Genomic DNA, 17020 nt, shown 5'->3' with positions numbered 1-17020 from the left:
TGAATTCTGAGCAATCTGAGCATTGGGTCACCTTGGTCCTGCCGTGGCACAGCACAACTGGTGTCAGCAAAGCTGAACTTTCAAGCTGAAAGCAAGAGTTTTCCATTGCATTTGGGCTTTCTGCTCTTTTTTTTTTTTTTTTGTACAGGCAACAAATTGGTCAAATTTAGCTGAACTCTTCCAGGAAAGACTGGAACATGTCCTTGAGCAATACTTGACGGTGATTGTACCTACACAACAAAGTATTACAGCTCTGGGTAACCACCGTGAGAAGAAGTGAAGCTGTTTGACAGTATTGGTGGGGTGCAGCGTAACAGCTCACGAGGAGGATGTGCAGCTAGCTAGAACCGACTTTGGTGAAAAGCTGAATTTTAAAGCTCTGCAGATGTGCCTTCTCTTTGAAAAAACTTATTGGTTCCAGATTAAAGGAATAGATGTGGACTGGAGTTACCTGGCACGAGTCCTGTGTATGCTTAGAGCTACCTTCAGTATTTACCTTCTGTACTTCACATCCTCTCTCGTGGTAAAAATAAACAGCCAGCTTAGATCTTGTAGCTGTACCTGAGCTAGAGACCTGAAGCAAGCGGAGCAAGGTGTGCGCGGAGAGGTGACATCTGCTGCCAGGCCGACCGCTGCTGGGACAGACAAATGAGCTTTAGGGTTTGAAGTCAGAAATGTAAATGCTGCTGCTTTGGCTTCAGACCTCAAAATATGGTTGCTTTTCTAAGGGCTTGTCTATTCCTCCTCTCCTTCCCCAACTATGTCAGTTGGCTTAGTAAATATTATGTTGCTGTACTAAGCTCGTCTTGCTTTTATCTTCAGCCCATCATGGCTATAGTGCTCCTCAAGAAGCAGCCGATATTAAAGGACTGCTTACCTCAAAGGGATCTGTCTTCAAATAATTGCACTTTATTTTTCAAACCCAAGATTTGCAATGCTGAAATAAAGAGCTACGTCTATACGAAACTGGAAATGTTGGAGGGTTACATATTTAGCTGTGAGGTTTTTTCGTCCAGAGTGGTGAACATCTGTGTTTAGTGGTGGCTATACTGAAAACATACCTGTGGTTTGTGGGAAGCATTTGTAAGGATAGCTTTGTGGCATAAGAATATTACAGTAGTATTATATTTCAAGTTTTACAAAAAAATTACAAATCGTCCATGCCATGACTCTTATCGACTGTCCTCTAACTCAGTGGAAATATTTCAACGCTTGTGTAGACGCTATGGGTAGGAAGTTTTTTTCAGGTCATTATATTGCCAGCTTCCTTCTTCCTCCTCCAGCTAAGCAGCACTGGGGCATTTTTCAGCAGATAATTGCATGCTCCAGCCCCGTTTAGTGTCAGTGTCATGGTACTGGGGCAAAAAGAGCGTCAGATTTGCTGGACTGCATCCATCGAGCTGGTCTGTCACAGCCTGCCTCCTCGCTGCCATGGAGGTTCGGACCGGATGCTTCTCAGAGAGACACTGAGCATGCCAATAAGCAACCTTTCAGGAAACAAAAGCAAAGAATTAAAATTACAAGATGCTAATGAGGCACGCTGGTGTCCTAATTCTGGAGAGCTAATGGTTGGTTTGCGCACTGAATAAGCAGGATTTCTGTCACTTGAGAAAGTTGAAGCTATATTGGGAGGATAATAGGGGATTGCAGTGACAGCGTGCCTCTTCCTTGCAGAACCTGGTAAGTTGTGTCAGGAGCAAAGGTGTTTCTGCTGTACCTTAGGAGAAGATCTATTGGTTAAATGCGTTGCAGTAATTTTATACCCTCTGTGTGAAATGCTCAGATGACTAAAATTGAATATGCAGACTACAGGGTTTGGCTGTATCGGGGAAGAAAAAATTAGCAAGCATTTAATAACCTTTATGCTTCTTGTTAAACAGCCCAGCTATGCTGGTGAGTCAGGCCCTCCAGGTCGCAGCTCGCTGGACAGCGTGGAGATGGCATATGCTCGGCAGGTGAGTGTGCTGGAAAGGAACATAAAACCCGTAGCTGAACGTCGTTCTCTGTATAGAGGTGGGAAAATAAAAATCTGTGAGCGTAATGTGTAAAGAGATACGGAAGGTACAGCATGAAGACATCTGCCCGGGATTAAAATGCAATTTGGAAATACGGAAAGTTAGCCTGACATTTTTGGAAATGCGCTCGTCTGTCTACGACAGGATTTGTGTCAAAAGGAGATCCGGAGCAACATATGTGACTGTAGAAGTCGTTCCTGTTCGTACAGTAAATTAAAAGTTTTAACCTTTCAAAAAATGTTTTTTGGAGTTCATGTCACAGTGTAATATCATGCAAACGAAGAGTTACATGCCCTCTATTCTCACGTGTGGAAGGAAGATCACTTTTCGGATATCTGCATATAGGGAAAAACACGCTGAAGTCTTAATCCTGATATTTGTCAAATTATATCCCGTTTTAATAGGATCAATTATGAGGAGCTTTAGTGCAGCAGCTATGAATTAATGTCTGGTGGCATTAGGCTCCCTCTGAAAATTTTCAGAGGGAATTGATAAACCTTTACATAACCAATTTGTTACTTTTGTTATTTGAGATGATCTGTTTACCAGCACTGCTGGAAACAAAATGAAAGAGAAGGACTTGATTTTTCCAACTGGAATATGTAGAAGCACATAGACAAAGCGCTGCCTAATTTGCACACAATTACTGTTATTGTGTGCCTTGGCTCAGCCTTTGCTGAGCTCGATAGCAGCTTGTGCATCTGTTTTTCTGTGTCTGCGTTCAGTTATGGTAACTGAGGAAATGAATCACAAAATAAGGTGCATGGTTGTGCTGATCAAGTGTGTATTTGATTTAGTGGTTATTATTAGTGCATTAATTTGTTCCATCTCGAGTGTAATCCCGCATCTAAGGGTCTTTCAAGTGGTATGATTGCACCCGTGCTTTCAGGCTATCAGCATTGCTCCCGGATGTTTTGTGGATGTGGAAAACTCAACTTTTCTAGCAGTGCTAGTGCTGGTTTCTGCCTGCAGCACGGTTCTTGCAGCCACTGCCTGCCCTCTGGAGAAGCTGCCCTGGCCGAGCTGTTCTCACCTGCACCCTGCTCGAATGCAAGAAAATCTGGGTTTCAAAGCTGCTCTTGTGCCTGTCAGCGGGTAGCTGGGAGACCTTGGGAGTCCGTGCTGTTGCAGGTCACCATCATCCGTGAAATGTTTTAATTACACTGGAATAATTATTCTTCATGGATAACTTAAACTATTTCCCAGAAACACAAGGGTGTCTGTGTATGTGGTTTCACTGATGCTAAATTTTGGTTTCGATCCTGAGCTCCACGTCTTGTTTGGATGCTGGAAACATTGAAGCAGCAGTGTTTGCAAGAAGAAAGGACTCAAAGTATGACAGCAGTGCCTTTCTGGTATTGGGAATGATTATTTTCAAAGGGAGCTGGGATGAGAATAGAATAAACAATCCCAGTAGGTAAACGGAGACCAAGATTTACATTAAAACGGTGCAGGTGGTAAGTTTAGGAGTAGGTTTTAAAGGACCAGGTTTCTGTTCTCATCTTGTGTCACAGTTCCCTGAATTCCTGCAGCAGAAAACAGTAAAATTCTGTTTCTGTTATATCAGGCTGCTGTGTAGGGGAATATCACTGCCATTCAGTTGTCACGTCTCTTCTTGAATCTTTGTCCTCCAACAATTAGCTCCAATTAGTCTAGCGTGGCATTCAGTGCAGTGCTTTGCTGTGCAGAACCCCTGAACAGCTAGTGGATTGCTTCTGGCCTTCAGGCAGGCTTTGGGGTATTGTGGAGGTTTGTGCCATTGTCCCTTCCTCCTCCGTGCAGACTGACAACCAGCTAACGTGGGAGGGAGGCAGAAGGGACCTGCTGGGGACAGTTCTTGAAATCTGGGTCAGATTCTGCTGCCGTGGCTGGGGAGGGGGAAGGAGAGTGGTGTGTGTTGTTAAAACTTGCTTTCAATGTGTTTCAGATTTATATTTATAACGAGAAGATAGTGAACGGACATCTGCGGCCTAACCTGGCGGACCTTTGTGCTGCTGTTGTAGAGTTGGATGATAAGGTACTGCCAATAAGTTAACACGAGGAAATGTATTTAAGCTGTTTTCAGCTGTGATTAACAGCCTGCTGACATTGGTGGAAAAATACTGATATTGCCAAAAAAATAAATTATGTGGCTCCACAGAAAACACAGAGCCAACACTGAAATCTTCTCTAGTCCAGCAGGGCCCACCAATGATGAACGTGGTCATGATGAAAATTTCTTAACAAAATGGGGAAGAGAAGAGCCTGGTTTCATTGTAGTGTCCTGTCATGAGTGATGAGCTGTCAGAGGAAAAAAAAAATGCTTTCCATTTTAAATGGGTTCTACTGAGTTCTGTTTCCAAAATGTGATCTCCTAATGTCCTTTGAACATATTTAGCTGTAGGTGAAGGGTCTTCAATCAGTCTCCACTAGGACTGGAGTAGGGTCCGACAGCAAGGTGTAAAGCCAGCCAAAGTCTGCAAGGTTAACTTTAAATCGATGGTCTATCTGCTTTTCTTTTTTGCCCCCTTTTCCTTTGATTGTGTTGCCTTGATCCACCCCAAAAAAACAAGCACACAAACCTGGCCACCTTTTAGAAATGCCTGGGGGAAAATACTGCAGAAGGGTCATGTCGTGAAAAGACTGCAAATGGAGAGAGCAAAAAGCTGTTCAGAATCTGAGAGGCAAATGCTCGGGTCGGCTCTAAATTACAGATGTGCTTCTTTGCTTTGAACAGCTCTGTTCGCTTTGCTAGGGACAGCAAGGTGAGTTTCAATATTCTTGCTGCTTTGAAGCACCGTGATCAAACAGCTGCCCTTGCTGAAGCTAACAGTGCTGTTACTTGTCAGTGTTTTGCCGTTTCAGCGGGGATACTCTAGTCCTGTAGGTACTGATACGATCTCATCCTTGGGAATGAGCAGACCTGGATTGTTTTCAGCCTCTTTTTGTAATTGAGTCTTTGTCTAAGTCCTTTAGACATTTCACATCACAGCTGATTGCACAGCTTTCCAATGACAGCCAGAGCAATCACTTACGTGAAAAGCTGATGTGGTATTTTTGAGTGGGATATATGAGCCGGAAACGGGGAAGGAAGCCGAGCACCTAATATCCAGCCTAGTCTGGGAAATCTTTAGTACTGGCTGAAAACTGCAGGTAAAATATTTATAGCCATCTCCTTACACAAGCATTAGGCAGAGAAGCCTGTGAAATCTGTGTTCTGCAGAACAGAAGGGGCTTACCTTCAGGATTGCATCCAGTGTCTCCACTGTAAATCTAAACTGACTGAAATTACTCCCCTGCAGTATGTCTTTATACTTCTGCTTTAGCATCAAAACACCACGTAGCTCAAAACAGGGTTGTTCACCTTTGTGCTAATCACTGTTGCGTGGAACGGTTTGTTCACAGAACCTCTCTGACTTGTGGGCCATGGTGAAACAAATGATCAACATTCGCCTGGTTTCTGCTAGCGACATCTTGAAGGTCCGGACCAACTTGGAGGTGCGCATGGACTTCGTGAGGCAGGCTCTGCACTACCTCGAACAAAGGTAAGGCGAATGCTTTGGATAACACAGTCTGATAAGTTTCCCTAATAAGCCAGAATGACTTGTGAATACACACAAGCATATTAACAAGTCAGTTAATTCGTGCTGCTCACAAGAAGTGTCTGTTGCCTGTCTTTTATGTTCTAAGGGGCTTAGAGCAGCCACTTGAGTATAAAATTGTTTTAGTTAAAAACTGTTTTAACTGAAAAGGCCTTGAATCCACTGGGAGCTTGTTGAGAAGACAAAAAGATCTTTTATTCTTTCTTCAGTGTTGCCTTTAAAGATTTTGTATCTGTCACAGTGATATGTGAAGATTTTTCAGTTGTAGAAAGAGATCTGTTCCCCCTCTACAACAAATTTCTCATTTTCCATACTCCCTTTCTGATTGCTGATTACCTGTCAGGAGCTGGTGCTGGGTAGAAATGAGGACAGCACTGGGAGCAAATCTGGTGCAATGAGTCAAGTTCTGATCGTGCCATTTCTGCCCTGAAAGTTTTTTGTAACATTTCAAGGGGCTGTAGCTGAGACATCTAGCAATGATTTTCAGACTCTGGAAAGAGGCTTACTGTCTGCAGCAGCAACTATTCCGGGGATCTAAGCTCGTTGACCAGGAAAGTGCTTGCAGAGTTGCAGGCCACGGAGCAGACAGGCTGCAGAGAGAAAGCCAAGGCTGAATCCCCCTGTTGGCAGTATTAGCTGCTCCCTGCATGTGTACCCACAAACCTGGATGTTGCAGTCTCTTACCAAATAGCTGCCAGTGTAACGCTAGCAGGATAGTTCAGCAGTGGAAAGCGAACAATAGATGCAGTGTAGTGCGTGGGCATTTGTTACAGGTACAGTTCCACCATCTGAGCTCTGAAAGCGCTGCGCTCTGACAGGGCACACTGGGAAGAGATGTTTTCTCCTCCTGGCGCAGCCTCTTTGCCCCTAACGGTTGGTTGCAGCTCCTCATCAGTGCTCGTCGTCACCCAGGGGTGCTGGCGGTATGCCTGTCTGCGCACAGAGAAACTTGACGCATCAGAAGTCTTCTGTTCCCAGTTCTTCAGTCACAGCATTGCGTGATGAGCCAGTTAGACTCTTAACCCAATTTGCCAAATAGCCAACTTGCTAAGTTGTCACAGTCACGTTAAAAGCTAGCTGAAATTAGGCATGCGGTTACATAGAGTTCCCACCCCGAATCCTCCCGGGGCAGAAGCTGAGCTCTTCAGACTTGATCTCTTTTTAAACCTGCGTGCCTTGCATTGTAGCTTTTTATTTCTTCCTAGCAGGAATTGGCTAACTGGCAAAGCAAACGCTGATTCTGGGGTGTTTGCATGCTTCTGTGGTCCCTCACGTGTAAGGGGAGGAGATCTAACACTGCTGACAGCTGGCCTTGCATCAGTTCTGTTGGAGCAGGTGTGATCTTAAACCCTGAGGAGCTTGGGCTTAACTCAGCCATAATATTAGTTACAAAGGTGTGCTCATGTTTGCTTACGTTAGGCATAGGGTTTTTTAGTCTAATAGTTCAGTGGTCTGTAGCTAGCTAGAGCCAAAGTAGGAAATACTGTACATGCACTAGTGTGTTTTGTGCTGTGTGGGGGGGGAAACTTCAAAATTATTGCTGCAACTTGTATAGGTATTCCTTCAGCATGCAGACTTTTGAGACTCCTGCTTCTAAACAAATATTTAAGAAATATTCAATATTTGTTAAATATTCAATATTCGAATATTCAATATTTGTTAAATTGACCTACATTGATTAAAGGCTTTGATTCCTTCTAGAAAGCATTCTGAAACTTGCCGTTACCAGTCTCTTAAATTCTCTTTCTCAATGATTTCCCTCAGATAGGTCCATGGCCCCAAGGTTTGCTTCCTCCACAGGGCAGGGAAGAGGAGAAACACAACTGCAGTGTTTTTAAGTGTTATTTTGTGACGGCACTGACTGGAAAAGCAGTAGCATGGAAAGTTTTTTTGGTAGCTACATGACTGAGTTTAACTTATTTCTGAGAGAACCTAATGAGAGGAACCTCATAATAGAGAGTTGAACCTGGAGCAGTATACCACAGGCTCCAAATGTGGTTTCTCTTGAGACTGCTGAATACAAGCATCTTCCTAAATCAACAGAAGTTTTTGCCTCATTTTGCTGCAATGATAATGTTTGAAACATCACAGTAATTTGCTTTAAATTGCTGATACTGGTGGATTCAAAAAGCAATGGATGTTTTTTCTAGCAAGTAAATTTCGGTCTGTTTGCATGCCTTTATTTCGCTTTTCAGTTACAAAAATTACACCTTCATGACTGTCTTTGGAAACCTGCACCAGGCTCAGCTGGGTGGAGTTCCAGGGACCTACCAGCTGGTCCGCAGTTACCTGAACATCAAACTGCCCGCGCCTGTCCCTGGTCTCCAGGTACGTCCACCACCTTCAGCACTTGGGCTAAAACAACAACACATCTGCTTGTTCCAGCACAGCTAGGAAACTCGTGCAGCCTCCGACTGTCTGCTGTTGTTTAAAAAGTTCTCAAAGCAGAGGGCTCTTACTCCTTTTCTAGAATTTTCTGTTAGGAAAATGGAAGATAGATAAAATCAGTTTGACTGCGTTCAGAGCTAGCCGCAGATGTATGGCGGTGCTCAGTAATTTGAGAATTTTAAATTCCAGGAATTGTGGTTTCTTATGGTGGTCTTTTTAAAAAGGAACAAGCAAGTATTGAACTCTGTTGTGGTGTTTCAGAAAAGCAGAAACATACTCTCCCTGCTTGGCTTTTTTCTATTTTTTCCACTTATAAGATGGTGACAGGCGTTGTTGATGACAAAATATGTAATGCATTAATCTGAATTGTAGCCGTTTATTTAGGAATCTGAATAAAATCCTGTTTATCTTCTAGAAAGTGCACAGCTGTACACCTACAAAATCAACAAGGCAAATAAGCAGGCTAGACAGAAAAATTACAAGTTGAATAATAAATGTGTAACATTAGAAATAACATAATTGAGACTAGCTGTCCTTTGCTTACCTGCTGGTATACAATTAGTCTGGTATCTTTCTGTTTCACTACAAATGTTTTGAATACCTCAGTTGCCTAATCCAAATAGACTTCCTGGGTGGAGAGGATATCTGAATGCTAGTTAGAGGATTACCAGATCCTCATCCAGAGCTGAAATCTGGGCAAGCAGAAGAGAATCCCTTCCTTTGCTGCTAGAATGTGCGCAGCTTTCACTGAACTTAAACCTCACGATCTCTGACTCCTGTACCACAAACAGAATTTTTACCCAAATTGGTGTATGGGTATAAGGGCAGAAATATAAGCTAGGCAAATAATAATTCAAATGGGCTGCTTTTTTTAAATTATCTTTCATTTTCAGGACGGTGAGGTGGAAGGCCATCCTGTCTGGGCACTGATCTACTACTGCATGCGCTGCGGAGATCTGAATGCGGCCATGCATGTGGTGAAACGGGCACAGCACCAGCTGGGAGAGTTTAAAACCTGGTTTCAGGAATACATGCACAGTAAAGATAGAAGGTAACTGGAAAATTAGCAAGATCTTCAAGGGGTAGAAATTTCTGTGGAGCAGTGAAATAGTGTCTTGGTAGTTCCATAAAAGACTCAAGTCTCTTCTGGTGGTGATAGCTTCCTGGTGTTTTTATTACCTACCTAAATTACATGTTAAAAGTGCGCATATTTTAATTTTTTGGCTTTGATGTCTAGAAATCTTCACAGTGAAAGAATTGTCTGAAAAAATGTAAAGTATGTGTTTCAAAACTAACATTCTCTGAAATGTTGAAATTGCAGAGGGTTAGACAATATCTCACCAACCACAATATTAATGCCCTCCAAAAGTGATTGTCCTCTGATTTTTCTTGCAATGGGCATTTGAAGATGATCCTCATAATTTTAATTAGACAATTAAATTAGCAAATGATAGTTTTACCTACAATTGTAAATAGTGCAAGAAACATCTTCCAGTATGCTTTTGCTGTGAATATGCAGCTTTTTATATTGGTTTCTGTCCAGATCTCCTCAGACAGGGGGCAGTGGGTTTTATATCTTCTCCTAAATCCCTTGTATTTTTCGTTCAATTTTTTCCCTTAGATTATCTGCTGCCACAGAAAATAAGCTTCGTCTCCATTACAGACGAGCTCTGAGGAACAACACTGACCCGTACAAGAGGGCTGTTTATTGTATTATTGGCCGTTGTGACATTACAGATAACCAGAGTGAAGTTGCTGATAAAACGGAAGATTATCTTTGGCTAAAAGTAAGTGTGGATGTTGGGGTTGTTGTTTGTTTTGTTTGCTTTTCTTTTTTAAGAACAAGTCTGTATGATGCTACATGTCAGCTCTGCGAACCTCCCTTAATTCCAGGTCCATTTTCTCACCACTATAATATATGTGACTTGGCCTGCAGATAGTGAAGGGCTGGGAACTCGAGTCCTTGGGCTACTCTTACCCTCTGTACTATCCAGGTGCTAACCTGGGGATACTTCTTTTCTGGAAGTGTCATGTTCTTTATTTCACATGGGACACTTCTTTTCTGGAAGTGTCGTGTTCTTTATTTCACACTGATCTTCATCAGCTGTTTTTACAACTAGCGTTAGCTTGCTACAGTGAGGATCCATTGTGAATTTTCCTTTCTGGATGGATTATGGCTGAAATGTCAGTGTCAATTGATAGGAAGACAATGTCCTTGTCTCCAATAGGCAAAGTTCTTAGAGTTTTGGAGGCACGATGAATACTGGTCAGTACCCATTGAAGAGAGGGAATAAAATGATATATTTAAGACTGGGGGGAAAACAATTTTAATTATCAGTGGGTATTCCGAGTCCCTGTATTCAAGTTCGGAATGAACGGAAGCAAAAGGACCCTTGGGTTGTATCTGCATGTATTTCCGCTGCTACTGTGTTAGAGAACTTTGCTTCCCAGCAACAGATGGACCTGCTGCTGTGACTAGTAATTTATAATCAGTTGGTCAAAACCTGACAGGGCTTCAGTTGGAACAAATATCTTCTCAATGCATCCCTTGTGCAAGGTGAAGTGGAAACATGTTGGGTTTTTTTTTGGATGTTTTTAGCTGAACCAAGTGTGTTTTGATGACGATGGTGCAAGCTCTCCACAAGACCGATTAACATTATCACAGTTCCAGAAGCAGCTGCTAGAGGACTATGGTAAGAAACCCCAAAGAGATGTGCCACTGAGGTTCTGCTTTTCTCCTTAGGGCACTTTCCAATTGTTATTACACAAACCCTGGACTGCACATAAAGCCTCTAGCTCTCCGTCACAGGCATCTTTAGAGTGTTCATGAGCAGCGATTTTCCCTAGAGGAATGGCAGATTTCAGTAAGACATGATGAAAGAATTCTGTGTGTTCTCAGCACTCCAGAGGGTGAATATTCATAGATAAACAACGCTACTGTTGTTTGGGCTGTATCCATTATAAATTACGGCTTGCTTTCCTTCACCATATATATGCGAAGGTCTTCTAGCAAAGCTTCCAGGTTTTAAAATACAGAAGAGAACAGCGTTGATTACCTAATGCAGGCATGTCTTTCCAAAGCTTTTCTCTGCATACATCCATTGTTCATTGTTTCCCTTAAATTATCGTTTGTAATCTGCAAGGGATCCAAATCACAGTTCTTTACACTTTGGAAAGTTTTAGGAACAACCATGGCCCAAGAGAGTATCTTTGTGCATCACCATCTTTTGATCAATGAAACATGGGTCATTTGGACCATCAGAAACATACACAATTTGATTCTCTACACCTTTGTAGTTTGCAGCTTGACTTACACCCAGATAAAATTGAATGGAAAAGAAATATAATAAGCTACTATTGGTGTCATTGAGTAGGAAAATCCAGGTTTATAACATTATTTGGTCTGCTTGGCATACACATAAATGAAGACATAAAGTTGTGGCCAATAGAGAATCTGTTGCAGTCAGACTTGATGGCTGTCTGAAAAGAAAGAAAAGAAGGAACTTTTTTGAGTAACTTTATTCTTTCATTTCCTGAATGTTTTTATGGCTTGTCTTTGAGGATATATTTGCAGAGGAACAGTTATAAATAGGCCACTGATGTGTGATTAGGTATTCAGTTTTGTCTAGTGTGTTTATTTCTGTTGTCACTGAATAAACATACATTGTGACAAGAAGCATCCCGTGTCAGCGATCTGATTGTGAAACCATTTTCACTAGCTCTGTGCGTGTGTATTTGTTTTCTCAGGTGAATCACATTTTGCAGTGAACCACCAGCCTTTCCTCTACTTCCAAGTATTGTTCTTGACAGCACAGTTCGAAGCTGCGATTGCTTTTCTATTTCGGACAGAGCGTTTGCGTTGTCATGCTGTTCATGTTGCTTTGGTCCTGTTTGAGTTAAAATTGCTCCTGAAATCTTCTGGGCAGAGCGCACAGCTATGTAAGTCCTGCACGTTTACAATAATGGAATATTTTTGAGCCCCTGTAGCACCCTGTAGACACCGCAGCTCTATGTAACTGACCAAACAACATTTATCAGCACAATGTCCTAAAAGTTAATCGTTTTAGTTGCATTAGAGCTCTGGATTTTGTCTCTGACTAAGTTGAGATGAAGATCAGAGCAACATTTGCTGGCATTACCTACTCCAATTGTGATGTTTCTGACGTTGCAGTAAGCCATGAGGTTGGTGACCCTCCCGCTGTTAGGCGTCTCAATTTTGTGCGGCTTCTGATGCTTTACACCCGGAAATTTGAATCAACGGATCCAAGAGAAGCCCTGCAGTATTTTTACTTTCTCAGGTAGGAGCCTGTATGTCTCTCTCATTTTTCTTCTAGCGATGCTACTTAGTTATTATCTGGGAAGTCCTTGTAAAAACTCCTCCCTCCTCCTGTTTGTTTTGTAGGAACGAGAAGGACAGCCAAGGAGAGAATATGTTCTTGCGTTGTGTTAGCGAACTAGTAATCGAAAGCAGAGAGGTATGCTGGTCCGTGTTGTACTTTCTCACTTAAATTGAAATTCATTTCTTGATTGAACACTTCCTTAGGCAAGACAGCCTTTGTTTATTCCTTTTGCCTGATGCAGACCTAGCTGAGGGGGAGATGATAGCAATGGTAGTATGTTTAAAATACTTAATCAGGTCTTTTTGTGTACTTACATACAAATACTAATTTTGACATCAGTCCCTGTTTTTCATTCACCCACAACTGCATTTTTGTACTTAGTAAATACGTTGTGAAATATATGCAATTCATCTCTCTGTTTTTGTTTTCTTTTTTGCTACTTTACATCTCTGTGGATATAGTTCGACATGATTCTTGGAAAGCTGGAAAATGATGGTAGTAGAAAGGTGAGTTAATAACTGACGTGTCTATTTTAATACTAAAAAGTACAAATCACATGTGATTTCCGAAGTAGTTATGAGATTATCCAGCTTTTCTTCATTTTTCACCAGTCAAATTATTGCCGTGTTTGAATAAATACTGTTTTTTTCAAGTATCGTATCCTTTTATAGAATAATCCATGACCTGCTGTCACAGGTTACATCACTGCTTACATGGTTAGAAGATAAAGGAAGCCTTAAGGTTTTGCCTGTAAAGAGGAGAGTGCATGCAAGTAATAGAACATTTTGGATAATCAGTGAAGTTTTACTGTGCACTGCAGCAACTTATTCTGCTTCATACATCAAGCAGACTCCAAAATCAGTTAAAATTTAAGGTTACGGCTCATGCTGCAATCATTGCCACTATCAAAAGTAAAAAAAAAAAAAGTGACTTCTGGCAGGGGTTTCTTTTGCATGTTTTTGTTCTGTTGGTTTAAAAGCCATGGGATTGCACACATTAGATTAACTCAGTAATCTTCACCAATTATTTTTCATTTCACTGTTCTTTCCAAGACATATAATTTTTTAGATTATAGTGTTGGTGATGAGTCCTGTTTGCTTGATTTTAATCAATTCATTTTAAATGTAATTGTATTCTTGTGTTTCTTTAGTATGAAACCAGAATTTAGCAATCACCGTTTTAAAATAAATTCTTCTTGATAATCTTACTTTTACATCCTTAAGTACGGTAAACTCCTTTCCAGATATTATTGCCTTTTTCATCTCTTCTATTATACTTGTTTATTGTTTCATTTAAAGTTCTTGTGACACTTTCTTTTGTCAGTGTAAAATCTAACTTGCAATCTATCAAGTCAATATACACAAACAGCAACCCTGGAGATTCTGGCATGTTATATGCAGAAGGTTTCCATATTTTCTTCTTCCCTGTAATATGTCATCAGCAAATTAAAATAATATATCATTTGACCTGTTGTCTGGGTCATTTTGAATAACGTAGAAACTGCAAATGTCTCAATGCTGACCCCTTTGGAGAAAGTCTCACAAGAGCTCCTTCTATTTTTAACAATGTCCTTTTGCTCGTTCCCATGGAAATGTACAGGCCATTCTAGTTATAATCCAACATGTAAAATATTCATTGTCTTGAAATACACTTGACAGAATATTAAGGAATTTTAAGCATTCTGATTTCTCTTCTCTATTCTTCTTTCATTTTGTCTCATCTCTGTAGCCGGGAGTGATAGACAAGTTTAATAGTGACACAAAACCTATCATTAACAAAGTGGCTTCTGCAGCAGAAAATAAAGGATTGTTTGAAGAAGCTGCAAAACTATATGACCTTGCAAAGGTAACTATCTTCTATGTGGTGCCTTAAATAAGTACTTGGTTCACCATTTTTTTCGAACACATTCCCTGTGATTAGGAGGTTAAACGTAATCTCATTGATTTACCTTATTCCAGTAGACTATTTGTGCAGTTTGAGCAGAGCCTTTTTCTGCTTAAAGAGGGTTTCTTTGAGAAAACGTGGATAGGTTGTTCTCGAAGCCATTCTGATTTAGGACACCCCGGGTTCTTGATCAGTGTCATCTATTGTACTGGTTGCCCTGTGCATGATGTTACCCTGGCTAGTAAAGTGACTTACCTGGGGTGTACTCTTCCAATTGAACTGGTAGTGAACTGAACTCTAAAATAGCTGGGCTTTGTAGTGAGTTCCTGTTTCCTTTTGAAATATATTTGAAAAAAAAAAGGGGGGTTACAGCAATAGCCAGTGTCTTAGGAGGGGAAATTAAATGCTGTATGGTTCTTTTTTCAGTACTATTTCACATGAGCTAACAGCATTACGTTGTTTACAGCTAAAGTGATGTTGACTCTTTGTGGGAGGGAGACATCTCTGAGGATGCACAGGGCACCACTGGATATAACCTTTCTGCTTTTTCAGTGACTTTAACATCCTGTCATGTTCCTTTTACTTGTGTGCAACCTTAACCTCAACAGAACCCCGACAAAGTTTTAGAACTGATGAACAAGCTTCTCAGCCCCATCGTTCCTCAGATCAGCACTCCCCAGTCGAACAAAGAGCGGCTGAAGAACATGGCCCATTCGATTGCAGAGAGGTAAGACAAGGGGTCAGGACCCAACCCGAGTCAGCCTAAGGCTCGTATCTGCAGCAAGGTATTCAGGAAGACAAAAAAGATGACAATTTACCCTGTCCTGCTTGCAATGGTTTGCAGTACTGAAACCAGGAAGGTAGTCTTCAGAGGCAGGCCGGGTAAACATGTCAAGAAGCTTTATCTGTAGGTGAATAAGGAAAAAATATTTACAGGATTGCTACCTGGCAGATAGAGTCTATTAAGGAGCACTAAATAAAATGAATTAAGTATTTTAGGTGATTTTAAAAACAAAGTATCATAAGCAAAAGTTGCAGATTCATTGCACACAATTCCATAGTTGGAAACAGTATTAGGAGAGTGCTACAAACCCAGTAATTCTGAGTTGTAACAGCAAAGCAGGGAGTTGGGCTGTTGGAAAACTTTGTTTTGCTGCTGCTTTAATGAACTGCTTGCAAGATAAAAAGGGGACATTTAAGTTGAGCGTGTATGTGACTATCATAAACAGACCTCATTTCCACAACCTGTTACTTAGAAAAGTGCAGTGCTTAAAAAAGAACAAGATGTGGAAGTGACCAAAAGGAATATCATCTGCAGTGTCAGTGTGTTAATTAGGCTACGCGCTTAAGAGACATCAGTGCTCAAGATTCATTAGCAGCTAGAAGTTAGGAATAAGCTGCTTCTCTGCTTCTGAAAGGTAATAATTGCAAAATAGCTTTGGGACTTTTTTAATCATCTTCTTTTGATGCATCTTGTCACAGTGATTGCCACGGACAATTCCCATATTTTACTAGGGCAAGATCTAGGTGCCTGTGAGAAATGTCTTGCTGCTTTTTCCTGAAATGTTTTCGTGAATAAAAATAAACCAAGCAAGCTTGCAGGCACTCCGAAGTTGCAAAGACAAATAGAAGAATGTATTGATTTCAGCCAGGCGCCTTTGCCCTTCTTCTTTTGACAAGTGACATTTGCCAGTCCACTCCTTCAGTCAGCCTTTCTTTCCTTTAGCTAGGCTGGAAACAGAGCGAAAATTGGTGCCGTATTGACTTAGCAAGAGCCTCATGCTCCAGCAAACATTAAGGAGAATTAAACCTATGGTTTGAGTTTAAGCTTCAGCAGAGGCTGTAATGGGCTTTGTTTTGGTACTTGCTTTGATCTGTGTGAGAGCACCAAATATTACTGCTCAATAATGCCACTTTACAGCAGCAAACCTTACTGATTCCAAAGCCAGAACAGTCCTGATTAGCTCATCGGGGTAACTGGGGCCTTTCTCCATGAGCTGTGCTGCAGTCAGCACCTCTGGGCGCTGAGCTCTCTGCGCGTTCTTGTGGTGTTTTGAAGGAGCAGGGAAGATACCCAACAGAAAAGGCTGAGGGGGCATCTGGCTTCCTCCTGCAGCAGCCGAGGCTGGTGTGTGCCATGCATTTGACCACCCTTACTATTACTTTGAGGAAGGAGCTTCTTTCTGAGCTGCTTGTGCTGTTAGAAGAGCAATCAGACAGCTCTCCAAGTCATCTTCTGGCAAGTGTAACTAGAGAGAGAGCATGCGGAAGCATCTAATCCATTTCTTAGCTTTTTGCCTGAAGCAGGCGGTTGTGCTGCTGAATTGTCTGCTGTAAACCAGCGTGTTAAACAGCCTTGTTCAGCACTTGCCTTGTAGGGCCCGAGTTTCTGTCACTGTTTTCTCCGTGAATATGGAAAGTGTAAACATTGAAAAGGAGACAAATGCTGGATTTGATGGAAAATTAAAAGCGACTAAAAGGATTTTTAAGAAAAGCCAAAACCTGTGAAAATTCTGCCTCTTGGTTAAGAAAAACTGAAGTTGTCCTTTGTTAGATGCCTTCCGTACTTGTGCTTGATGTCTCTGCTTCAAAGAATTGCAAGTGCATGCTTATAAGTGGTTGCCATTTTGCACAATAAAATTGTAAAACATTTTCTTTCAGGTACAAAGCTCAGGGGATAAGTGCAAAGAAATCCATTGACTCCACGTTCTACCTTCTGCTAGACTTAATCATGTTTTTTGATGAATATCATGCCGGTCACATTGACAGGGCCTTTGATGTAAGTTTCAAGAGTTCTGTTTGAAGTGCAGCC

At 41.4% G+C, this 17020-nt stretch overlaps 1 protein-coding gene across 3 annotated transcripts in view; it reads left to right on the top strand.

Moving 5' to 3' along the window:
* The window catches only part of NUP93 (nucleoporin 93), an 80291-nt gene that overhangs the window by 56476 nt on the left and 6795 nt on the right, over window positions 1-17020 (top strand). For all 3 annotated transcript variants that reach the window (XM_048078753.2, XM_048078754.2, XM_067004669.1), the window contains exons 6-19: window positions 1881-1955; window positions 3943-4032; window positions 5400-5539; window positions 7792-7924; window positions 8878-9035; window positions 9606-9771; window positions 10584-10677; window positions 11732-11923; window positions 12156-12282; window positions 12387-12459; window positions 12786-12830; window positions 14053-14169; window positions 14817-14935; window positions 16870-16987. In XM_048078753.2, coding sequence (XP_047934710.2) covers window positions 1881-1955; window positions 3943-4032; window positions 5400-5539; window positions 7792-7924; window positions 8878-9035; window positions 9606-9771; window positions 10584-10677; window positions 11732-11923; window positions 12156-12282; window positions 12387-12459; window positions 12786-12830; window positions 14053-14169; window positions 14817-14935; window positions 16870-16987 — 1647 coding nt within the window. The remainder of the gene's footprint in view (window positions 1-1880; window positions 1956-3942; window positions 4033-5399; window positions 5540-7791; window positions 7925-8877; window positions 9036-9605; window positions 9772-10583; window positions 10678-11731; window positions 11924-12155; window positions 12283-12386; window positions 12460-12785; window positions 12831-14052; window positions 14170-14816; window positions 14936-16869; window positions 16988-17020) is intronic.

The sequence above is a fragment of the Anser cygnoides genome, chromosome 12 (genome assembly GCF_040182565.1).
Source record: "Anser cygnoides isolate HZ-2024a breed goose chromosome 12, Taihu_goose_T2T_genome, whole genome shotgun sequence".
Lineage (NCBI taxonomy): Eukaryota > Metazoa > Chordata > Aves > Anseriformes > Anatidae > Anser > Anser cygnoides.
The sequence above is the reverse complement of the archived record's forward strand: the minus strand, read 5'-3'. Positions and strand labels throughout refer to the sequence as shown.